Here is a 25,767-nt window from a genome sequence, read left to right as displayed (position 1 = left end):
TATGCTTAAAAACAAAGTAGTGCTAAAATCTAGACAGAAATAGTATGTAATTCAGCAGGATATGTTAGAAAGTTCAAAAACCATGTTAGAATTCTTGTGTTGTTCAGGAGAGAATAATCAGGTACTGAATAAAGAATCTTTTTTTTTCTAAGAAAAATATATTATTAATCAGAACAAATACAAACCTGTTCAACTCATTTGTTAAAAGGGCAAAGAATTTTGAATTAGATTCAAAATCAAAATCTAGCAAGTTCTGTCTTCAGGGGAAAGAACTAAAGCAAAATAACAGGGAAAGATTGACAAGATAATGGAAAACGTTATGTAAGACAATATTAATATCAAAATGGAATTTTAAGCCAAAATTATTCTTAGAGATAAATAAATGCTTCTCCCATTGGTATAATAATCAGTCACTTATCAGTATCTAACATCTACCCTCCAATTAAAATAGAAAAGTACAGTTACAAGAAAATTAGTTCTACATTTCTACTCATAGGATTTTTTTCCCACACTTCTCCATGAAACTGACAGATAAAACAATTGCTAAGAATAGAAAAATCAAGTTTGTTCTTAAAGAGAGCTATAATTTTGTTTCCAATAAATATGGAATATATTATTTTCCAATACATTGAATATACATAAAAATGATACATGATAGGCCACCAAAAAAGTTTTTAAAACAAACTTTTTCATCCTATGAACTACATTCTCTGATCTTTTGTAGTTTTAAAATTACAAATTGACAATAAAACTTTTTTTAAAAAATCCCGTACACTTAGAAAATGAGGAAAAATACTTTTACATGATTCATGAGTTTAAAAGGCAATCACAGTAAAAACTACAAACTAGTTGTTATCACCAAAACTACACATTAAAACTTGGGAGAGAGGATACAGCTAAAGTGGACCCTAGAAGGAAAATTGTGTGTGTGTGTGTATGTCTGTAATGAAAGGAAGTGAAACTACTCAAAGAACAACAGCACAAAGAAGGAAGGACATAAGGTTAAAAAAAAAAGTTAATATTGAGTAGTACACAAAAAAAGTTTAAAAAATAGGGGTAAACAGCAAAATAAAAGATGATTTTTTAAAAATTCTTAAATAGATTAAATAAGACCAGCTTTTTTCAAAGGGGCAAAAGGCACAGATCCATGGTATAAACTTAAATAGAGTTTTAACTTTGATATAGTAGAGAACTCCATTTATAGGGCAGTATGAACAATCAGTTTGAATACTTAGATGAAGTAAATGAACATTGATTTTTTCTATAAATTGTCAAAAATGATTCCAGGAAATTCCCTGGTGATCCAGTGGTTAGGACTCTGCACTTTCACTGCTGAGTTCCCAGGTTCAGTCCTTGGTTGATGAACTAGGATCGCGCAAGCTGCATTGTGCAGCGCAAAAAAAGGAAGTTCTACAATCACATACCTCAATAAAACAATAACTATTTTACAAATTGAGTCAATAGTTCAAAACCACTCATCTCCTAAAAGGGTAAGAGCATCCCAGAAGGATTTATCGGTGAGCTTTACCAAATGTTCAAAGAATAGATAATCCCTTAATTTTTCTAGTTACTCTTCAAAAAAGAGAAAAGTTAAACTGCACAATACCTAACTTTGTAGCCTTGAAAAGTAATTTTGTAGCCTTGAAAAGTAATTTTGTATATTTATGCAGGGAAAAATCATGATTTTTTTTCTAAAATTTTATTGATACTGAACAAATATTGGCTGAAATAATAAACCCAACATTCATAAGTGAATAGTAGTACTATTCATTAAGTAGCCAGCAGACCTTCTAACAACATGGGGGTTAGGGATGCCCACCTGTGTAGTGGAAAATTTGCATGTAACTTTACCCATGTTGTTCTGGGTTCTGCATCCCTTTGATCAACCAACCACAGATCATGTAGTGTGTGTTCAACCAACCACAGATCATGTAGTGTAGTACTTAGTTATCAACATATAAATGGACCCACACAGTTCAAGCCCCATGTTATTCAAGGGTCAACTTTACAAATAAATTTGATTCCTATCCTAAAAGAAGGACTTAGTGATCAGATATTTTGGGTCAAGTGATACATGTTGTGGGATATACATTTTTAATTTTAGGACAAGAAATGTAAATCCATTATAAAATTGCAGCATTGTCTTATCAGCTGTTTCCTCAAACATAATTGTTCAAAACCAAAGGAATGAATGTATATTTATAGGGAGGAAAATAGGAAGCTTTTAACACCTTTTATTTCCAAAATTTTATTAGTATGTTGAATTTTGAAATTTCAAAATTGAGGTGAGGCTCTTGGGATTATACTCTTTGATTTCTTCTTTTTAACAGCTATGGGAATATTTTAAATATACAGAATTAACAGTTAATTAAAAGTTTGTTCTAAATAAGGCTTTCAGAATCTTTTGTCTTTGCCACTATTCATGGGATCTAGTTGCATTGATGGGTGTCACTGCCAGGCTTAAGAGATAAGAAAGCAAAAAAAAAAAAAAAAAAGGAAAAATGACATTAGTGTTGCCCACCCATGATCTAGTAATAATGTATCATCTGATGTAGATAATCAATTTCTTAATCTAATTTTAGCTACTACTTTTAATTTATTGTTAACTTCTCTTTCTCTTATTTACCTAGTAGAAAATTTAAACTTCAACCTTCATTTCTATGAGAGGGAAGATTTGAGAGGTCAGTTATGCTTAGGTACCTTCTTGGTAAACAGTATTCAAGTACTTAATTGTTTTAGATATTAGGTATATAATGGTAAGCAGAAATGGACATGATTGCTGTTCTTATGAAGCTTGCATTTTAGTGGTGGACATGTTACCCAAATAGTTACCCAAACTAATATGTGTTTGGAACTTATGAAGGAGCAATTCATAGAACTCTTTATAAGTTGATAGTAGGAAAATTGATCTAGTCAAGAAGGTTCAGGATGATCTTCTTTGAGGAACTGACGCTTGAAACAAGGATGAAAAGGAGCTAACAAAGAAGTGTTACAGGGAAGAGATAGCAGCTTAAGGAAAAGGGCCCTGAGACAGAGGGTAAATTGCAGTTGCTAAAGGAGGAATTTCTTTTCCAATGTTTAGCTGATAGAATTCCAGTATATAGTGTATTGACATGACTTTCTGTGTCTTTCTGAGTATGCTCTTCATGTGTATTCTGTTTTGTTTGAAGTTAATGGCCAGAATATTACATTTATCTATATTTGAATTTAAGTTCAAAATCCATTCTAAAACCACATTATTTTGGCATTGTCTATAGTTATTCATTCTTCGTGTGTGTGTGTGTGTGTGTGTGTGTGTGTGTGTGTGTGTGTGTGTGTGTTAGTCACTCAGTCATGTCCAACTCTCCAGGCTCCTCTGTCCATGGGCCCTTAGAGTTAATAAAGAATGGTTGGAAGCTGTTTTATCATTCATTCTTCTTGCTGGTAAACTTCCTAGGAAGAACACTATCTTTCTGCTATTGTAAGACTGCTTCTTTTGCCTTGACTGTTCAAGCATTTAATTTTACTCTTAAAAATTCTGCTCATTTGTGTTTTTCTTTTTCCTTTTCCCTTTACTCCTGAAATACCACAGTGTTTTTCTTCAGACTGGTTTCTCACCTTTGATAGAACTCTTACTGGCTTCTGATATGTTGTGATCCTCATAATCACCTTGTAAAATTAAGGCTGCTTTTTCAGAGTTCAGATGAATAATTAGGGGAACAGTATTAGAAAAAAATGCAGTTATTTCTCTTTGGGGACCAACTAAACATAAGTCTAATTTTTAATGGTTACTGTTTGGTGTGCAAAACTGAACTTGCTCTTAGAAAGTTACACCAACTAGTGTGGATTGAAATTAATCCTGTATTTTCAAGGAATTGAGGTAGGTGGCCTAAGTGATTGCATTGAGTAAGTATTAAATCTTCATTATTTCTTAGGTCGTTGCTACTAAGTGTTTAAGACAGATGGTTAATGAATTGGCACTAACGGATTATTTTATGTTTCTTTAGGAACATGAATCTGAAGGTGGAAGAACACCTTTAATGAAAGCTGCAAGAGCTGGTCATTTGTGTACCGTGCAGTTTCTTATTAGCAAAGGTAAAGAAAGTACAAATGAGAATTTTCAAGCTGCAACTTCTGTAAAAAGTTCCTGAACTGTTGCAATTCATGTTAAAACTACTTTACCTGTAGTCTGAGTATTGTATTCTAGTCTTTTATTGCTTTATATTCCTAGGAAGCAGAGTTCATAAGGTACTTTGCTGGAATCTTTATTAGTTTCAAGTTTGAGTTTTCATCAACCAAACAGTATATACTTACTCCCAAAAGTTGGAAAAGTCAAATGTGAAATGTCCAGCTATATATATAGTAGATACAGTATTGTTCAACACTTAGGGCAGTTCTGCTGGAAATAGGGAAGGATAGAGGGGGCAAAGTCTACTACCGTTGTTTATGGTACAGTTAAGTCAGCCGTATTAACAACTTAAAAATAATCTCATGTTGCTAATGTGAGGATGTTTATTGGTGTACCTTGCCTTTCCCAAATGTACCCCCCCCCCCCAATGTACTTTAATGTAAGTTAGGATTAGGTTCAGCTGGGTAGTTTTGAAAATTAAATAAATAATAGTTTTCCATAGGTTTATTTTTCTTTCATAAAATAAATCTGGTATTAAGGAAAAAGGAAGACCAAACATTGCTGTAGTCTTAACTATCTAATTGAATCCATTTGGGATTTTAAAAGGTAGTTGAACTAAAAATAATGTCTTTTTTCCCTGGGGATCAAAATTAATTTACCAAAAAAAGAGGCTAAGAAAAGATTTTGCATTTAGACTTTTTTTAGGTTATATTACAGAGCTATTGAACAACTTACTAAATTGCTTTTCAATATATTCAGATGATCTTATGTCTTCTCTTCATGTCCAGGTCTCTAACTCTTAAAATACACAATATGAAAAATTATATTTCTCTTAAATATTGTTTCAAAAGTTCTCTACCTTGAGACCTGGCTATACTGCCACATTTTAGAAGTAGATCAAAAATGTCTTTAGAGTTACATACAATAGTATTATTTGGTGCTTGTATATATATTAAACTATATATATTTATTAATCTAGATTTTTCATCTTAGAAGTGGGATTGAATGAATGGACTGCAACAATGTAGATGACTCTCACAAATATTATATTGAGTGAAAGAAGCCAGGCACAAAAAGAGTTCACTATATGATTTCATTCATACAAAGTTCAAAACCTAAAATCAGTTTGGAAGTCAGGATAGTATTTATCATTGGAGGGGTGGGTAGTGACTGAAAGAGTACACAAAGTGGGGCTTCTTGAATGTGGATAATCTGTTTCTTGATTTGGGTGCTGGTTACACAAGTGTGTTCATTTTGAGAAATATTTCATACTATACACCTATGATTTTTGTACTTTTTTATGTCTATGTTGTACTAAAGAAATGTTTCAAAAATCATATTGTCTGAGCTGGCTTTGCTAAGATTGCTTTTTATTTTTCTTTGAAGGTGCTAATGTGAATAGAGCTACAGCCAATAATGATCATACAGTAGTGTCACTGGCATGTGCAGGGGGTCACCTGGCAGTGGTGGAGCTACTCTTGGCTCATGGGGCTGACCCTACTCATCGTCTCAAGGTATTCTACTTCAAAAGAAGGAAATTATATATCATTATTAAAATATATTTCAGATATTTTAGTGCTTAATATTAATATTCATTACTGTTTAAGTTTTGATTTTATATGAGCTAAGAAACTAAACATATTTAGTAATCATATTATTAAAAGAAATTGACAAATAATTAATTACAATATCAATTTTTCTCAGGATGGCTCAACAATGCTCATTGAAGCTGCAAAAGGTGGTCATACTAATGTTGTTTCTTATCTTTTGGATTATCCAAACAATGTTCTGTCAGTTCCTACCACAGATGTGTCTCAGCTTACCCCACCTTCTCAAGATCAATCTCAGGTAATATAAAATAGAACTTAAACTTATAAATATTCTTCAAATTGGAAATTTTTGTTTAAAATTAGCCTTAGATAAAATGGGCTTATTTCTCTTTTAAAATTTGAATAAATCTTGTCCTAAATTCTTTTGAGCTTTTCTTGAAAAGTACATGGAAATTTTTTAATTGTCTTTATTTACTGAAAATAGTGTTTAGTTCTTAAAAAAAAAAACACACTTGATACCATATAACTATTCCAAGTTGTCCTTTTATTCAGCTAGGTCTTTAGGGTTGTTAAACAAGAGAAAGCTCTTCCCTTAGTACCTCCCAAGAGTGTTAATTATCCTACTTGTTTTTATTCAGTTATTAAGTCATGTCCAACTCTTTGCGACCCCATGAGCTGTAGCATGCCAGACTCCTCTGTCCTCCACTGTCTCCTGGAGTTTGCTCAAACTTATGTCCATTGAGTTGGTGACACTATCTAACCATCTTTTCCTGTACCGCCCGCTTCTCCTTTTGCCTTCACTCTTTCCTAGCATCAGGATCTTTTCCAATGAGTCGGCTCTTCACATCAGGTGGCCAAAGTCTTTTTCAGCTTCAGCAGCAGTCCTTCCAATGAATATTCAAGGTTGATTTCCTTTAAGATTGACTGGTTTGATCTCTTTGTAGTCCAAAGGACTCTTTAAGAGATATCCTGGAAATACCTTTTCTAGAGATATCCTAGAGATAGCTACTCTTGTCAATGAGGAAAGTGTGAGTGATATTTGCACCAAAAATTCTTTAATTTTTAAACCTACCTAAAAATACAGAGAGAATGTAGAGAGTATAATAAGTATACAAAGTTCAGTGACATCTTAAGTTCTTTTCTACAACGGTATCCTGAGAACTGCTGAAATACACTAATTTGGGAAATATGTTGGATTTTTTTCTTTTGACCTATAGAATTTGAACAAGGGTAAATTGATCAGTTGAATATGTTACTTTTACTCCTAGCTATAATTGAAACCAGCAAGGCTTGCTCCTTAACAAGAGAGTGATATTAATTCCATTTAGCTTAAAGCATGGACTATGTGTAAATTGCCTGAATTTGCCCTGTCAGTATTGTCAGAAATTATTGCTTGGTAAACAATGCTGCTGCTCCTTCTTTCTCATCTTCCTTTCACTCTTCTTCTTTTAAAGAAAGTTAATTAGGTGGTATATGAAGAAAATCTAAAACAAAATCTCTGTTTCATTTGGTGGTATATGAAGAAAATCTAAATCAAGATCTCTGTTTCATTTATGGACGTTTGTTTTATTCTTTGGTCTGAGATCATTTTTTTCTGAGTTGATTTTTTAGGTTCCACGTGTGCCAATGCATACTCTCGCTATGGTTGTACCTCCTCAGGAACCTGACAGAACTTTACAGGAGAGTTCTCCTGCCATTTTAGGAGTACAAAAAGGTTAGTTCTTGAATTATTTTCCTTAAAATGGGCATTTTTATCACCTAATGTGTGAATTCATAAAGATACTTTCATGGTACACAGTTACTGTATATCTAGAATTGAGGTAGGTAATTCTGACAAATGCTAATCATCTTATATACCATTTAAAATAGAAAAGACAGAAGTACTAGGAAAATGATTTATTAAAATGGTAACATACTTCTAGGTGTAGTTTTCATCTGGCACTGCCAAAAATAAGCATATACCAAGTACTTCATTATATTAAAGTAACAATAATATGAAGAATGAAAATATGTGTTTGCTATCAGTCAAGTCCTATTATCATTGATGCAATTCATTGAGTGTCAATTTAAGAATTATATTTAGGTTCTTTCATGAAATCCATTTCACTGAATGGATTAACATCTGTCAGTATGTGAACATAGACAAACAACTATTAAAAAGTATATGAATAACAGTCAAGTGGAATATTAAGGAGGACGATACACTGTTTAAAGGACTCAAGTTTATGAGCTCTGTTGTTTTTCTGCTACATTTTCATTTGTAGATATAAAGTACCTACACTTGATAATCATTTATGGTTGTCATATCTGAGCTCTCTGAAATAAATAGGTAATATGTAAAGTATTAAAAACTATTACAGATAAAACCAACTTATAAGCATATTTCATTCATTATATGACAAGTTGTAGATGTTTGAAATCATAATCAAGTGTGTAAGTATGTTTTAGTATCTTTAATACAACTTTTTTTTTCTGTAGTCTCTCTGACTTAAGCTAATTCTAGCAGTTTTCCTTTGGCTTCCAAGCTATTCTAACTTCAGAAAATGAAGACTGCTATTTTTAGTCTTAAGAAATAAAAAGCAAATTAAGCATGTACTTGTTAAGAATCTGAGGATCCTAACCAGCTAATAGGCTTTAGTAAAGTATTTGAACCTAAAAGCCTCAGGTTTTGTTGTTTTTTTGTTTGACTATATCCTATAGAGGACTGTAGTAACTTTGACTAGAGAAATTCAGTACTAAGTAAGAAATAATTGAAAAAATATTTATTGACACAGAGCCACAGAATAACCAAGAAATGAGCTAGGAAGGACACAGTATGTACAGAAAGGAAGTAAGACATTTTTAATTTAGATCTACCATGTAAGTCAACCGAAATGTTTGGGACATGATTTTTAAGTTGATACTCAAGTGAGTAATCATATTTTTGCTTACTGAAATATCTTCTTATACTTAGTATCTACTTATTTTCTTCACTTTGATGTTTTATTATTTACTGAATAGTATTAAACTGAACATACCTTTTAAGGAATCTTTCATTTTACTAAATTATTAGGGAAGGAAAAAATTAACACTTGTATCTAGACAGTTGGCACTTGCTGTTGCCAGATACCAAGCGGTATTGCCAACCCCAACATTTTTTTTGCAGGATGAAGGTGTAATAATGCATTGTGTTTGAGTGCATCATAGAATATTATATGACTATAAATTAGGAAAAATAAATTGATGGTGTAAAAATATACCTCTGTGGATAGAAAAAGCTATCTTAAATTATTAAAGATATATTATTTTCTTCTTAATTTTCCTGCCTAAAATTTCTCACTTATGTCTCTGGAGAAGTTCCTTTGAGTGATGAATTTGCTGTTTGATCCTTTTTGTTTTTTCTAAGTCCATAGATATCTGCATTGCATATGTAACTAGGGTTGGAGAGAGGATTCTTATTCTCTAGGAGTCTTTTCCTCTTAGCAATTATCTTTTCAAGTTTATAATATTTTACTCCTGTCTGAAGTCTTTATGCATATTTGCATCCTTTTAAAATATATTCATGCCCGTAAGTCTTACCCAGGTGTTTTTTTATATATTCTACTCAAACATTCTTCTTTCATGTGCACCATTCGTCCAGGCTTCATCCATCTTGACTATAGTCTCCTGGTTTAGGCAACTAATTTCACTTGTCCATTGTTAGTTCTCAAAGATTTGAGATCCTAGCTGACGTTGATAAAGGCCTCAGAAACACCTTTATTAAAAAAAAAAAAATGAAGCTGGGTAAGAGTGATATACTCAGTTTCCTAGCATTGCTTTGCTTTATCATCTATAGTTATGAGTACACTTGGGAAAGGATACATAAGTAATATCAAACCTTTGTCTTTCCATATTTAATTTTTAAATAAATTTATTTGTTTATTTATTTTTGGCAGCACTGGGTCTTCGTTGCTGCACATGGGTTTCTTTAGTTGTGGTGAATGGGGGCTACTCTCTGGTTGCAGAGTGCAGGCTTCTCATTGCAGTGGCTTCTCTTGTGATACACAAGGCTTAGCTGCCCTGTGGCATTGGGATCTTAGTTCCCCAAATAGGAATCAACCCATGTTCCCTGCATTGACAGGCAAATTCTTAACCACTGGACCATCAGGGAACATTGGTTCCCAGGGACCACCACCACCCAAATTTAATTTTGTAAAGAAATTTGTTGACTGAAGCCACTTCTTGCATGTAATTTATTATAATAACTGACTCTACTGAGATCCTAAATTATGAGTCTGATTATTCTATGCAGTTGTATAGCTTAGAACTAACTAATCTATTGCAAAACATTAAAATGATATCAAGATAAAAAATACACTTCTTTTGTGTGCACCTCAACCCCTCTTGAGGAGTCATTTCTTTTCCCTGAATTCCTGTGGTATTTATTGGATCTTCCTTCTGTCTGTGGTCACTCCTACACCTTCACTTCCCCTTTGAACTTCAAGTATGGAAGGTTGGGTTAATCATACTTAATTCCTGGACTTTGTCATCATGGTTCCTGTCTTGTTTTACTTTATTCCTTTTTATCACTCTCTCCATACCCATACATATTTCCCCTCAGTCAGTCATTCTAATGTGTTTAATTTGTAGATTTTTTTGTTCTTACAAGTTCTTATAAGATGTTCACTTCTTTATATTTTAATTTACACAAGTGATATGCTGTATGTCCTGTTTGGTTTTTACTTTTTTCATTTAATATTTTTTTCAATATCTTCTATTTATCTATATTTTGCTGCAGTGGACCTTCTTTAGAGTGTGCAGGCTTTCATTGAGGTGGCTTCTCTTATCGAGGAGCACAGGCTCAAGGTGTGCAGACTTCAGTAGTTGTAACACGTAGGCTTGGTAGTTGTGGTGCATGGACTTGGTTGCCCCACAGCATGTGAAATCTTCCTGGACCAGGGATCGAACTAGTGTCCCCTGCTTTAAGGCAGATTCTTAAACAGTGGACTACCAGGGAAGCCCAACACTGTTTTTAAGATCCATCCATATGTCTACCTCTAGATTGTTTCTACCTGTAGCATAGTGTTTATCCTGTATATCCTGTTTTTCACTTGTCCTTTCTCTCAGTAATGGGTACCCAGATTGTCTCTCTTTCCCCACCAACACAGACAATGCTATGGTGAAAATTCTGGTACAGTCCCCTTATGGATCTGTGTGAGAATTTCTTTGGGATAAACTCAGGAGCAGAATTGCCTGTCATAGAAATGCATAATGTTTATCTGACAAAGTACTATGAATTCACTCTCTAGAATGCTACAGCAGTTTACACTCCCACCAGCAATTTGTTAGGTTACTATATTTTACACCCCATTGCATTTCCATACCTGCCAGTGCTTCAATTTATACATTTTTATCTCCCTTTTTAGACTGTAAGCTCTTTGAGGGCAGGGTTTATGTTGCTCATCTTTGTATGGTCCACTGTGGCTTGCTTGTACTAGCCGTTAAATATTTGTTGAATAAATTAATAAATGCCAGGATAAGAATATAGATTATTCTGAAGGCAAGAGAAATTTGTTAAGAATTTTTAAGCAGAGTAACATTGTATTTAAAGAGGATGTTTAAGAACTTAAGAAGTAGTATTCTAAATTGTAGGGAAAAGATTGAAAACAAAAATATACATGAAAAGTAAGCATTAGGTTAACATACTGCTTTATATCCCTGAGTTGTTTATTGGAGTAGGTAACATGAAAAGTTCTCAGTTTAATAGCAAAGCATTAAAATTATATAGAAAAATTATATGTACAGTAAATGAGGTTGAATATTCCTCTGAAAGTTTTACTAATAATATTCTCTAGTAGATTTCCATTAGTAATCATGGCAGTATGGATTTACATTTGCCCAAATTTATTATCTTTTCACATATAACTGCTTATAGTAAAAGCAGTTGATTTAATCTGTTGGTGTATAACACAGATACTCTATTTTTGGACACTGACTTAACCTTGGTCCAGTTGTATGTCATTCATTATTTTCCTTTGGCCATTATTTTTCTGTTTCCCAGTGGACTAATTGTTTAGACCCAAAAATGATTAATAGAATTAAACTCATTTCTATAGTAAACTAAATATTTGACAAGTATATATCCACCTCATTTTCTCACTTCCAGTAAAAAATAAAGGCCACATTCCAAGCTCTCTCTGTATCATAGTACCCTGTTGGAAACATTTTTAATTAATGGAGGAAAAGTGAAAGTTGAGGAAGTAGGATAGAAACCACGCCAAAGAGATAAGATGGTAACTTCACCTATGTTCCTAAATATTAATTTATGATGTCACTCAGTGCTACCAAATGAATAGATTTATTTATTTCTCTGACAGTGCAAGATGTTTGAGGAAGAAGGAGCTCTTTTATGACATCTTTTATATAATGACATCTGCTACTTTCCTACATACTGAAAATTTTGTTGCTAAAAGGACACTTGTTTAACATTCTCTCCTTTCCCCCTAAATTGAAGGAGTTGCTTCAGCTTCTAGGAATATTTTTCACCAACTTGACTTATTCATGATATTATAGCTTTTATTAGTGCTTTGATGTGTATCTAGGCAATCACACACTTCTATGGTTACTGATATTCAGTCATTGGATATTTGGGGAAGAACTGCCTTTTGTGCATTAATTTCACCATTCTCTGCTTTTTCTGCTGCCTAAATTTTGGGCTTTTTGTCTCAATTTCAGTTAAATAAGTTACTCTTTTTAATCTTTTGCTCTTTGTATTTTATTTAACAAGTTAGAGCCATTTCTTTCTGTTACTATTCTCAAAATTCTTGTCTTATTTTGGATCTTACTATTTATATAAGATTTTAAATCTGAGAATGTCCAGTGTGGTCATAATTAATTACCAGTCTTAGTGTTGACCTCTTAACCTAGTTTTCTTAATCTTAAATACAAATTACATAGGAACTATACAAGGGTGTTTTAAAATAATGTTGGAGGAGCTTGCGGAACTTAAGAATTTACTCTGCTGATGTCATTGAATTTGTTACACAACTGAAAATTTCCTTGCTGAGCTTGCAGATTCTGTGGCAGTTAAACTCCTTTTTCCTACCATTAATTGTCGTCATGAGGTACTTTGAACAAGTAAAGCAAACCATGGTTTCCTATATAATCTTATGGAAATAGGTATAAAATTATCTCACAGGCTAACAGCTTTTCCTCTTTAAGGATAAAGTCTCTTCCCACCACTTTGCTCAGATAGAAATATAAAATTGAATGTGGGTAATTATCGTTAGTGATTTTGGAACTGGTTGTATGACCTTGTTAAAGACAGTATCTAGGGGAAAATCTGTTAGGCTTTTTATGATAATAACATGTTGCTGTTATTTGAGCTACCTGCAGTCTTGAGTCCTCCTCTTCTAACAAAGAAGCAGTTAAATCTTTGATTTTTTTTGTCCAGTAGTTTTGTCAGTCTCTGGCAGTTCAGAACAATTAAACATCTAAAGGATTATTTTTTTTCCTTTGGACCTAGGAATCATTTTGAATGCATTGGATGAGCTAGTTTTTAAAACTCTGAAGTTACATATATTATTCATATATATTGACCACAATCCTTGAGAATAGACAACTATTTTTCACCTAGTTTTTTTTAAACAACTTTAATATTGCCTAATTTTCATACCATAAAATTCACTCATTTAAATGTACAATCCAATAACTTTTAGTAAATTTACAGAATTGTGTGATCATCACCTCCATCTGGTTTTGGATCCATCACTCCAAAAATCTCTCATGCTTCTTTGTGATCAGCCTGCATTCTCACCACTATAATCCAGGCAACCACTATTTTCCTTACCTGTCTCTCTATATTTGCCTTTTCTCTATAGATCTGATATAAATGAGATTGTACAACATATGGTCTTTTGTGCCTGGACTCTTCACTTAGCATAATGTTTTCAAGGTTCATCCATGTTGTAGGATATATCAGTAGTTTGTTCCTTTTTACTGTAGAATAACCCCAGTTCTTCCTAAACAAGATTAAACCTTAAACTGGCCTCAAAGTGATTATTAAATATTTCTTCCATTTTATGTCCAGATGTTAGGATTATTGATATTGATAATTATTTTGCCTTTGGGGAGTAAATTTAAGTGTAACTGAAAACCTTGACTTAAATGTATAATTATTTCATTTTTAATGTACACTGCCAATATGAGTATTCCTGTATGGGAAGTCTGATTTTCTCCTAGGTAATGTTCATTGTTTCTCTCATAGATTTTTACATGAAGTGTTTACTTAAACTCAGAATAATTGTCCTTTGTAATATAAGTTTAATATGGTGTTCAGGTAGTGAACTTAAACACTTATGGAAGTGTTTGACTTAATTAATGAACAATTTAGAAAGTTATAGCTTAAGAATTAATTTCAACCTATATTTTAAATTAATAAAAGAAACATTTTGGTAATTTGAAAAACACTTTTCCCCACTTTGATCTACAAATTATAATTTCTTACAGTAATCTGTACTTACACAGTTAATATTGTATAAAGAAAAATTGGGCAGTTACGCTAACATTTATGATACCCTCAACATTATTTTGGTTCTGCTTTAGATTTTATGTTCTCTAGAAAGTCCAATTTAATAAGCAGAATTTTGAGATTCTTTCCTCTTTGATTTTCCTTTTCTGCCTACCCCTGACTTGTTTTTCAAAATCATCCAATCCTAAATATTGCATTTTTTAAGTTTAAAAAAGTCACATTTTTTTGATTGGCAACATCCCTGTTTGTGCTATGTAAAATCGAAGAGTTTGGTCATTAGCTACAACTGGTATGAATCTTTGAGCATTCATTCTACAGCATTAGTTATATGGGTTTTGGGAGGGAGGATGCTGGGGGGTGAGGGTGGGGGGAGGGCTGGGGTTTTTTTTTTTCTTTCTTTCTTTCTTTCTTCTTCTTCTTCTTTTTTTTTTTTTTTTTAGCATGGCACATTTTCAAACATTTTTCATGTGCTTAGGTACATCCAAGCAGAAGTCCAGTTCCCTGCAGGTAGCAGATCAGGACGTACTGCCACCTTTTCACCCATACCAGCCTTTGGAGTGCATAGTAGAGGAGACTGAAGGAAAACTGAATGAACTGGGACAAAGAATTAGTGCTATTGAAAAAGCACAGCTTAAATCATTGGAGTTAATTCAAGGTGAACCTCTGAACAAAGATAAGATAGAAGAACTTAAAAAGAACAGAGAAGAGCAAGTCCAGAAGAAGAAGAAAATACTGAAAGAACTGCAGAAAGTGGAAAGGCAGTTGCAGATGAAAACACAGCAGCAGTTTACCAAAGACTATCTGGAAACCAAAGGTCAGAAAGACACAGTATCTCTACACCAGCAGTGTTCTCATAGAGGAGTCTTCCCAGAAGGGGAAGGAGATGGTAGTCTCCCAGAGGATCATTTTTCAGAGTTACATCAGGTTGACACAATCTTATTTAAAGATAATGATGTTGATGATGAGCAACAGTCTCCACCATCGGCAGAACAAATTGATTTTGTCCCAGTCCAGCCTTTATCATCTCCACAGTGTAACTTTTCCAGTGAATTAGGTTCTAATGGGACAAATTCTCTTGAACTTCAGAAAGTATCAGGTAATCATCAGATTATAGGACAGCCTCAGATTGCTATTACTGGACATGATCAGGGGCTGTTAGTGCAAGAACCAGATGGACTAATGGTTGCAACTCCAGCCCAGACGCTTACCGACACTCTTGATGACCTGATAGCAGGTGGGTTAAGAAATATACCTATAATAATTTCTCTTTAATTTTTGTGCTCAACTTCTTTACACAACTTTCCAAAAACACCAACTTGGTATTTTTCCTTTTTTAGAACTATGTTTTTAAAATCATTTCTTGAGGTGTTTTGGAAGTGACTTTAACTAAACTCAACAGCATTAAAACACAAAAGTGTGCTTTCCCTCTTCTTTTTCGTTATTTGCAAAAGCAAAGAAATAAAGTTGTCATGATCCTTTATTTTAGACCTTTGGTATCAAAATCACCTTGTCTCATATCTTGGGTAGGAGATCTCAAAGTAGAATTTCTTTGCAGGCTTTAGAGATAATCATATAAGATTAGACATTTAATTTTCCTATTGGTGATTTTTATATTTGGAAAATCAGAACTCTAAATCACACTGCTTTTTCTTCATGATTTTATTAGATCAATTTAAACGTTCTAATTAAAAGGGATATTCAGAAAAAAACTGTAAGCATTCCATATTGTTAAAATATGTGTGATTAGAAGATCTAATGTACATTGAAAGTATTGTCCATTTGATAATGATTTGGAGATTGGGCTTTTTGTAGTAACTGTCTTGATGAAAGCACACAGACATCCAACACACACTCAAACACACACAGACAGAGGTAATCACCAAAGCAAAAAAGAGACCAGCCTTATAAATTTAAAGTATATGTTTCTGTTTATTGTTGTGTGGAAAATTACAACTAGATATGAAATGAGGTGCACAAGTTTACTTTCCCTTTCATTGTCCTTGCAGCAGTGGGAAAACAGTGCAATTAATCATTTACCTTCCTAAAGATGGCTGGTGAATGTATCACCTCCATGAGAGCGCAGTTCAGAAATGCAGCCAGAATGGCTGTTGACAGTGGATGAAGACCAAGAACTAAGATGTAGCTGGAGTGATATTCAAAGGCAGGCCAGTCCTCTGTCTCTTGATTGCAACATTTTTTTTTCTTTACTGTTGTCTGTTTCTTCTTGTCATATTCTCCTCCCCTCCTCTCATCCCAGTTATGCTTTCCCAGTTTCCTTTCTTCTTCTGTGAGCCTTTAGTCTTCCTAATCTTTACTGAATCTTTTAAATGTGGAATAAAATTACTTAATTCAGGAATTTTATTGGGCATGTGTATGACTTCCAGTGTTTATTGTAAGAGTGCCTTTGAGGCTCCTCTGATATGTAATAGATATTGCTGTGCAGAGGAGGAATGTCTTAGTTTTCATAAAGAAAATTAAAATGCTAGGAAATGTTTTAAGGAGTTAGATTCTTTATTCTTTAATTTTATTTTTTATGTCTTCAGCCCACAACCACTTCACTCAGATCAACTTTGTGTTATTAGCATTGCAAGTTGTTATAAATATTGAATAACTTTATAGTTCACTTATGGTTCTGATTTCTAATTTGTTTAAAGCAGATATTGGAGTGTAAAGTATGATTAGGATTAATAATAATGAAACTCATGACCTGGAAGGAACATTTTTAAGACTTAGGGTTCTATAAATATCATTATAATGTTCCTAATTAAGTACTCCATTTGCTGTTATGAAATCCGCATTATTGATCAGTTTAGTTTGTTGGAACTTAGGACCTGTCCTTTTTATTTTTAAAGAATGGAGGAAACATCTCTAAAGGGTACTTGTAGGTGTTAACTTTATGGTAGTATTTAAGGCTATTTTTTGTAGAGGAGGTCAAATACTATTTATTCCACTGAAGTATTTGTTAAATTGAAGTGACCTTTTATAAAGTTCACATGAAACTTCAAAAACTCAGTTTAGAAAACATCTTTTAATTATATTTAACATTAATCTAAATGAATAAAATTTACTTTCTTTTAGACATTAATGTCTCGTGACACTGTTGGCCCACCATATTGTACAATATTCTTTTGTTAGTAAGCTTTAAAGTATAAATCTGTCAATACATTAAAAATTATGTGTGGCATAGCTTGTGGGATCTTTGTTCCCTGAACAGGGATCAAACAAACCCTGGTACCCAGCAGTGAAAGTGCCGAGTCCCAACCACTGGATTGCCAGTGAAGTGAAGTGTTCGTTGCTCAGTCATGTCCAGCTTGTTGCAACCCCATGGACTGTAGCCTGCAGGCTCTTCTGTCCAGGGAATTCTCCAGGATTGCCAGGGAATTCCCTAAAAATTATCTTTATTTAAAAACTTTTCATTTTGTTGAAGCTTATATTTTAAAATATATAGCAAAAAGGATGACTTGCCTCAAAATTTAAAATGTTATTTTATTAAGTCTGAATTTCTCTTAATTTCTTAATTGAAGGTGAAAAAAATTAGATAAGGATGAATTAGGTAAATACCTAGTTCCATGATTATACGATATGTTAATATGTCAGTAAAATTATAGGTTAGGCCAAAGATGTAATTAATTTTACCTATATCAAATCTAGTTATCATGCCTTTATATGATATCATGCTTTATTAATAAAAGAGAATACATCTTACAGTTTTACTTTAGATAATAGCAGTAAGTTTTACTCTTAGGACGGTTTTGTTTTTTTGTTTTTTTTTTTTTTAATTTTTCCCAGCACGCCAGGCATGTGGGACCTTAGTTCCCTGATCAGGGATTGAACCCTCACCCCCAGCATTGGAAGGCAGAGTCTTAATTAACCACTGGACCACTGGGGAAGTCCCAGGATTTTTTTTTTTTTTTACTGCTGTTCTATCTCAAAATATTTGTCATGAAAGCGAGTTAGTTAGATACATAATTTATTAATGTTATAACTTCAGTAGTTGACTGACAGCAGTTTAGTATATAGTCTTAGATGTATCATACTTGATATAGTCCCAACCAGAATATATGTATACTTTCGGATTGGAAACTCGGATTGGAAACTTCAGGTCCATTTCTTCTGAAAGTAAGTGCTGGGCTTTTGAAGTTATCATAATAGCAAGTGATTCTCAGTTCAAATGTCTAGAATAAAGGTCTGAAAATAAACAGCAATTTAAAGAAATTCAAAATAGCTTTGACCATTGAACAGTCCTAGAAACATCTAGCAAAATTTTCATTCTTAATATATAAAGTTCCTTAGTTAAAAAAAATTAACTAATACCACTTTATTTACATTTATTGAGTGCTTGCCATTTACCAAGCTCAGTGCTAAATGCTTTTATATATGTAATTTCACGAGCTATTTAGTAATAGAAAATAAGTCCATCTCCCATCTATTTTTCTGTTGAAAACTGAGGCTAATGGAAATTAAGTTGCTAGTTAAATGTTAAGATTCAAAAATTCAGCCAGGTTTAAGAACCGTAGATATAATATGCATCCATTTGATTCAACTGGAAGTTCTGAGTTTATATTTAAGATATTATTTTCTTAGAATTCTAAGTTGTATCAAATAACAATTTCCCTTATTATTTTTATATTAAGATATGATTTGTGTATATGGTTTAATACAGTTTTGTGACTTTAGAACATTGTTAATGTTGTTGGCATCTTAATAGGCTCTCAACATATTACAATTCAAAAGTATCTTGCTTTAAGCAATCTGGTGATAGTCAATTTAGGTTTTAGAATAAAGTAATTTAAAATTATCTTTGAGGGAATTTACAATAAAATATCTTTAATAATTTCTTTTAGTAGATGTTAATATTGTATTTATAGATTGTTATTTATATGGAAATATTTAATACAGTTACTGTTACCTAAATTGGATTACAGTGATTTAATGTTTTAACAACTTGCAGCATTACTATCTTCCATATTGCCTACAAAACTGTCTTAAATTTTATAAAGAATTAAGTAAAATATCACCCCATTTTAGGATAGTACATAAATTTAATTTGAATTATGTAGTGACTTTCATGATAATGATCTGTTTTGGTCATTTTCAGAGACATTTTGTTCAGACGTAGGAAGCATTTTAGGATTTTTGAAATTGTCATAGTCCTGGTATAATTTTATCTTAATAAATCCTTTATTCCACATATACTTTTAAAATCTTTGCTATTTTCTAGTTTTATCTTTAGAACTTTTCATATGTAATTAATCCTTTTAAAGTCACTTCTGTGGAATGTTTCTGATTGTCATTATTACAAGGAGGAAAAAATGTTTCTAGGATACTGTTGTACCAAAATGTACAATCAACGTAGCAACACTTTTTTGCTAATAGAGCTGTTAAATGCACTAAAGTATTTTTTAAAAACCAACTCTGTAAAAAAAAGTCTTTTATACCATCACATTCTGACATAGCACTCTAGTCAACTATTTAAATTTTTTTTAATATCTGTCTTTCATAATCACAAAAAGAGATAGCATGAATAAACAAATTTAACGATAGAAAAGTAATTCTTTAGTAAATATATGTCAATGAGTATGAGACTGTTGTTAAAATCTTACTGTTAAAAAGGTGCTATATATCAAAGTTTAGTGTCTTGTTTCTGGAACTTTTTTCCAATCTTATCAGCTGTTTTGAGGGGGGCAGCAAAATACTATGTGCTTTTAATTCATTCAGTGACAGATTTTTAAAACTTTGTTTTCATCATGCACATTCTTGTAAGGCAAAACAAATGTTTATAATCATTTTTATTTATAACCATATGGCTAAATATTTATGTGTATATTTATGTGGTAACAGAAGCTGCAGAAAGTCATATGATCAAGATGATTTTATATATATTGGTTGGGAGGAGGGAGGGACAGCTGATGTAGAAACATCCTTAAAATTTGCTATTATTTATAAAGAAGTAGAGTACTACACTTAATCTTTCATACTTGTTGTGGTCATAAGTATCCTTGATTGGGATTTAGCCATATTAAAATTCTAGAGAGAAAACATTCTCCAACCATTGAAATGCTTAACATTTTCCTTTATGACTTATGTGTTTTTGATTGACTTTTAGCATGGGTAAGAGGAAGTTAATTGCCATCACTGAAACTTTGTTGTCTTTTTCTATATTATTGATTATATATTTTTTCTGAGTTTTTTCTTTCTTGAGTGAATTGTAATGTTTTATTTTTCAGTGCAGTGATTGATAGTACTGAAGTCCTATAAAATATCTGATAATTACATATATTGGGCACTTACCATACCAAACACTGTGTTAAATGCTTTCTATATATTATCTCACAGACAATTCACAGCATCCCTCTGAGATGGGTCCTGTTTCCCCCTCCATGGGGCAAACTCTTGTCTTTTATGAAAGAAAAGAAATATGCAGAGCCACAAAGATATAATTTCATTTAATTCAGTTTCAGACACTAGATTTTAAGGTCCCAAATAAAAGTTCCAGTGTTCATTTTTAAAGCAGTTTGGTTTTCAGACACTGATTCATTTTAGCAAATTGTCACAGTAAATATTGAATTTTAAAAATACATACTCTCTGCTATTTATGAGAGAGATACTCTAACTTGTTCTTTCCCTTCTTCTACATCTTCTTTCTATTTTTCTTCTTGTTTTAAAATTTGCATTATTTTCAGGATATTTTTATCTAATTGCCTTTTACAAACTAAGATTTACAATTCCTTTTTTTAAATTGGAAACTATTTTCTTCCTATTGACACTGTAAAAAGCTGCTATTTCTTCTGTATTCACTAAATGCCAGGTACCATGCTCAGTATTCTATTCCCAACAACCTTACAATGGAGGTACTATACTTATCATCCCATTTTACACATAAGGAAATTGAGGTTCTGAGAGTTTAAATTACTTGCCCAAGATCAGAAAGTCATTGGTAGAACTGGGATTCAAACATATGTCCATCTGACTCCAAAGCTTGTGATTTAACTACTACATTGTATTACTGCTATAGAATTTTCTGTTTTCTGTGTTTTTCTGTATAAAAATGACTTTATTCTTTTAAGTAGAATTCAGCAATATGAATATTGTTTTTCAGCTGTGAGTAGCAGAGTGCCCACTGGCTCGAACAGCTCTTCTCAAAACACAGAATGTCTTACACCTGAACCCTGTTCTCAGTCTCCAAGCAATGTGGCTTCCCAGTCTATACCCCCTGTGTATCCTTCAGTTGACATTGATGCACATGTAAGTAGACTGCTTTATTTATATTTATTTTATGCACATTCCATTTATCTTTGGAAAGGAAAAGATTCATTGTACATTAATTGTGGAAATTAACATTATTGGCTCTTCAATCAATAACACCACCGTAAACAGAAAAAAAGTTTGCCTCTTTTTTGTTTCCTTTTCCTAGACTGAGAGCAATCATGACACCGCATTAACCCTAGCTTGTGCGGGTGGCCATGAAGAGCTTGTATCTGTACTCATAGCACGAGATGCTAAAATTGAACACAGAGACAAAAAAGGTAAGAAGTGTTAGAAATAAAGTTTTGAGTGTCAGAAAACAATTTTTTTTCACTATGGGTAAGTAGTTCCTGGACTATTCAGTGAAAAGATGGGTTAGCATATTTCAATTAAGTATACCAGATTTTTTCATCTACAGAGCCAAATTATTATTCAGAAATTCAAAAATTATAGATCATCCAGGGAAGTACAGCAAGTTGTGTTTGCTTTTTCCTTGGTCCAAAAGTAGAGCATACAGAGGTATCAAAGTTTATTATGAGTATAAACTTGAATAGTTTTCTTTGACTTAGCATTTTCTTTTTATCAAGTATTTATGCGGTTTTGTCAGTAACAAATTGGGGTTTAAAGGAGTTTTACAGGAGTTTTATGATTTTAAGTATCTGTCCTAAAGACTTCTTCCTCCTAAAACAATAAAGAATTAAAAAACAGTGGCTTAACAAGTAAAAAACACAAATTTGACTGAGAAATTTTTTTTTCTGATTTAGGTTTCACACCACTGATCCTGGCAGCAACAGCAGGACATGTTGGAGTTGTTGAAATCCTTTTGGATAAAGGTGGAGACATAGAAGCCCAATCGGAACGAACTAAGGATACTCCTCTTTCATTAGCATGTTCTGGTGGACGTCAGGAAGTATGCTGATGTTTATTTTCATTTTGTAAACATTTTATTTGTATTTTAAATATGCATGTGCTTAGTAGTTTAGCTACAATGAATAAAACTTGCATGTGTTTTGAGATGTTCTTTATATTAAATTTAATGAGAATAGTAAATGTCCTTTTAAAGAATCTATTTCATGCCTTTTTAGGCAAAATAGAAATTCTCTGTATCCTTACATTTACTGAGTCTGAATGGAGCAAAATCCTAACACATGAAATGTAAATTTGTCACTTAATAATTGAGGAAGCGAAAGAGTAACAACTTGTTATTTCAGTATAATTAGGATTTCATAGGTCTGAATTCCTTGATAAAAATTGAATTCATTTATCTAGTACTAATATTTGAATATTTAGTATCTGATTAAAATGTTAGATATTTAGAGAACTTAAAGATCCCATTTCTTTGTGCTTCTTTCATTATAAGATGAACCCTTGGTGTAAACTGGATTTCTCTGTTCCTATTTTACTTTGCAGGTGGTAGACTTGCTGCTGGCTCGGGGTGCAAATAAAGAACATAGGAATGTATCTGATTATACACCACTGAGTCTAGCTGCATCTGGAGGATATGTTAATATCATTAAGATTCTGCTTAATGCTGGGGCAGAAATTAATTCAAGGTATCTATCACCTGTTCATTTTATTATTCATTATTAATAAATTATGACCTTGAAGTTAAGTGTTTTCCCCTAAATATTTAGACAGATACCAGTTTTAAGCAAGATAATACTAAAGTTGCAAGGCCAACAATTATTCCTGTAGTAATCAGAGCTTATTTCAGCTAACGTGGCTGTTTTCAAAGAGGTTTCATTTCAGAAAACTCTTTGTTATATATATAGTTATAAATTTATAGCCTCTGAATAGGGGTTGTGTTTTTAATTGTGAGATTTTCTTAATTTGAGATTTTCTAATTATAAGACTAAACAAATAAAATCTATTCTTTGGTGGTAGAAAGCTTTCTTTTCACTGAAACTTTTTCATTTTTTATGTTCTCTCTGCTTTTAAAAAAAACAACAGGCAACATATTATTTTAATTTTCTGAGCACATTTCCCCCCTTAGGACTGGGAGTAAACTAGGTATTTCTCCCCTGATGTTGGCTGCAATGAATGGACATGTTCCTGCAGTGAAACTGCTGCTGGATATGGGTTCAGATATTAATGCCCAAATAGAGACCAATCGGAACACAGCGCTCACCTTGGCCTGTTTCCAAGGCCGGGCAGAAGTAGTGAGCTTGCTTCTGGATCGAAAAGCCAATGTTGAACATAGGGCAAAGGTAAGCATTTTATAACTTATCAACTACTTCAGACATATTTCTAATAGAAAGAGCATAATATAACATGGCATAGCACACTCAAATGTGCTATTTTAAATTTTCCTAAGCTAAAATTAGGAAATTCCTGCCCCTAAAATCCTATTCAGGATTGTAGAATAGTGCTGTCCAGTGGTCAGTGACACACTGTCACTGTTCATAACTTTATTAAAGACAGCTAAGATCTCCTTTAATGAGACATGTGCTTTAACCATTGGTAAAAATCTCAATCAAAAATTACTTTATAAATTATAAAACTGAGGGAACTGAAATTGAGGCATCTATAATCTGATTGTAACAGATTATGACAATTTCATGACAGTGTAGCATTTAGAAAGTAGGAGTTAGTATGTCAGTGTTTATAATTTCTCTTCTTAGAACCATTAGGTACTTAGAGCCCCTGAAACATGTAGCTCATGTATAATTCTTTATAACCAGACAATGGTCAATCTAGTAGTCATTTCAAATTGAAAATGTCTGAATGAAAGTCTCTTATTTTTTTCCCTGATTATCACTTTTTTATTTCTTAAAAGAGACAGTTACTGTCTCATGTAGATTTATAACAACAGAGATGTTATGAACTGTTTTTTATTACCATAAGGTAGTATAAGTTAATTTAGTCTAGCATGTCTTAACTGAATCTAACAATTTTCACTTGCTATTTTAGTAAAGCTTAAGAGTGAATTTTGCTTAGCTCTCTTGGGAGAGAAAATCAGAAATAGAATCCACTTACAAGTCATTTTTCAGTCCTTTAAATAAATCAATATAATTTACCCACATAATTTTTTGGTTTAAACAGACTGGTCTTACCCCCTTAATGGAAGCTGCTTCTGGAGGATATGCAGAGGTTGGAAGAGTTCTCCTAGATAAAGGAGCAGATGTCAATGCCCCTCCTGTGCCTTCCTCAAGAGACACTGCTTTAACAATAGCAGCGGACAAAGGTCACTACAAATTCTGTGAGCTCCTGATTAATAGGTAGGTAAATTTTATATTTGTAAAAATTTCCTATGATCCCTTTCACTTTTCAGAGTGATAAAATTGTTTTACTTTATTTGACATTTAAAAGAACAGAGTATTTGTTTGAACTTTGTAAAAGAAAAAAGATAAATTAGAGAAAAAAAGGAAAAGTTAGCCCCTTCTCATAGGAAGCAAGCTATACTAACATTCTTTGATTTGTACAGGGGAGCCCATATTGATGTTCGCAACAAGAAGGGAAACACACCACTTTGGTTGGCATCCAATGGTGGTCATTTTGAAGTGGTGCAGTTGCTAGTGCGATCAGGTGCTGACGTAGATGGAGCTGATAACCGGAAAATCACACCTCTTATGTCAGCATTTCGCAAGGTAACTCTATGTGGACAAAAATGACAGAATTTGTTTAAAACTGCTGAATTTTAAGTTGAAGTCATAGGAGAAAGATTGGTCTTGAGGAATTGACACTGTTTCTATATACACACTCTGCTATCTTGTACTCTCTTTGTGGCCAAATCTAAGAGCTGTATAGTAGTTCCCTATAAGCAACTTTGCTGTTAAATAACTTCGTATCTTGAAGAGTTTTGTTATATTTTTGTACATAAAACATGAGATTTCAGGGCAGATATTACAAGTAGATAGATGTTTAAGAGGAACAAAAACAAGTAGACTCATAAAAATTTATTATACCTCGTATATATATATTAAAGTTTACTTCTCTGCTCTATATTACAAAGCTTTCCCATTAAAATTGTGATAGACTATAAACTACTTAACATGGCTTACAAAGCCCTGTATGATATGGCTCATGCCAGCCTCAGACCAATCATTTCTACTGCCCTTCCCCTTTGCCCCTTTGCTTACTACACTTCAGCCACTGGCCTAGAATTCACTAAATTTTTAACTTTCTGAGGCCCTTTGCTCACTGGTTTTCTTTTCCTGAAATATTCTTTCACTTGCTTTTCACCTGGCTCACTTCTCCTCATTCTTTAATGTCTACTCCTTTAATATCATTTCTCAGAAAGTCCTTTCCTAACTTGCAATCTGAAAAGTTTCTCTTCTTCTCTTTTATAGTTCACCATTATTTTCCTTATCTCATTTTGTAATTGTACATGCAAACATGTGTTAGTTTTTTAATTCTCCTTTCCCCAATTAGGGGCT

At 32.8% G+C, this 25,767-nt stretch overlaps 1 protein-coding gene across 5 annotated transcripts in view; it reads left to right on the top strand.

Annotated features, from left to right (window-relative positions):
* Positions 1–25,767, top strand: part of LOC122439823 (ankyrin repeat and KH domain-containing protein 1) — a 104,807-nt gene that overhangs the window by 60,585 nt on the left and 18,455 nt on the right. For all 5 annotated transcript variants that reach the window (XM_043465301.1, XM_043465302.1, XM_043465300.1 and 2 more), the window contains 12 exons: positions 3,987–4,074; positions 5,495–5,622; positions 5,813–5,956; positions 7,270–7,372; positions 14,622–15,380; positions 21,246–21,391; positions 21,561–21,672; positions 22,156–22,301; positions 22,802–22,944; positions 23,385–23,598; positions 24,434–24,609; positions 24,816–24,978. In XM_043465301.1, coding sequence (XP_043321236.1) covers positions 3,987–4,074; positions 5,495–5,622; positions 5,813–5,956; positions 7,270–7,372; positions 14,622–15,380; positions 21,246–21,391; positions 21,561–21,672; positions 22,156–22,301; positions 22,802–22,944; positions 23,385–23,598; positions 24,434–24,609; positions 24,816–24,978 — 2,322 coding nt within the window. The remainder of the gene's footprint in view (positions 1–3,986; positions 4,075–5,494; positions 5,623–5,812; positions 5,957–7,269; positions 7,373–14,621; positions 15,381–21,245; positions 21,392–21,560; positions 21,673–22,155; positions 22,302–22,801; positions 22,945–23,384; positions 23,599–24,433; positions 24,610–24,815; positions 24,979–25,767) is intronic.

Source organism: Cervus canadensis, chromosome 4 (genome assembly GCF_019320065.1).
Source record: "Cervus canadensis isolate Bull #8, Minnesota chromosome 4, ASM1932006v1, whole genome shotgun sequence".
In the NCBI taxonomy this organism is placed as follows: domain Eukaryota; kingdom Metazoa; phylum Chordata; class Mammalia; order Artiodactyla; family Cervidae; genus Cervus; species Cervus canadensis.
Note: the sequence above shows the minus strand (reverse complement) of the source record. Positions and strands in the feature narration are given on the sequence as shown.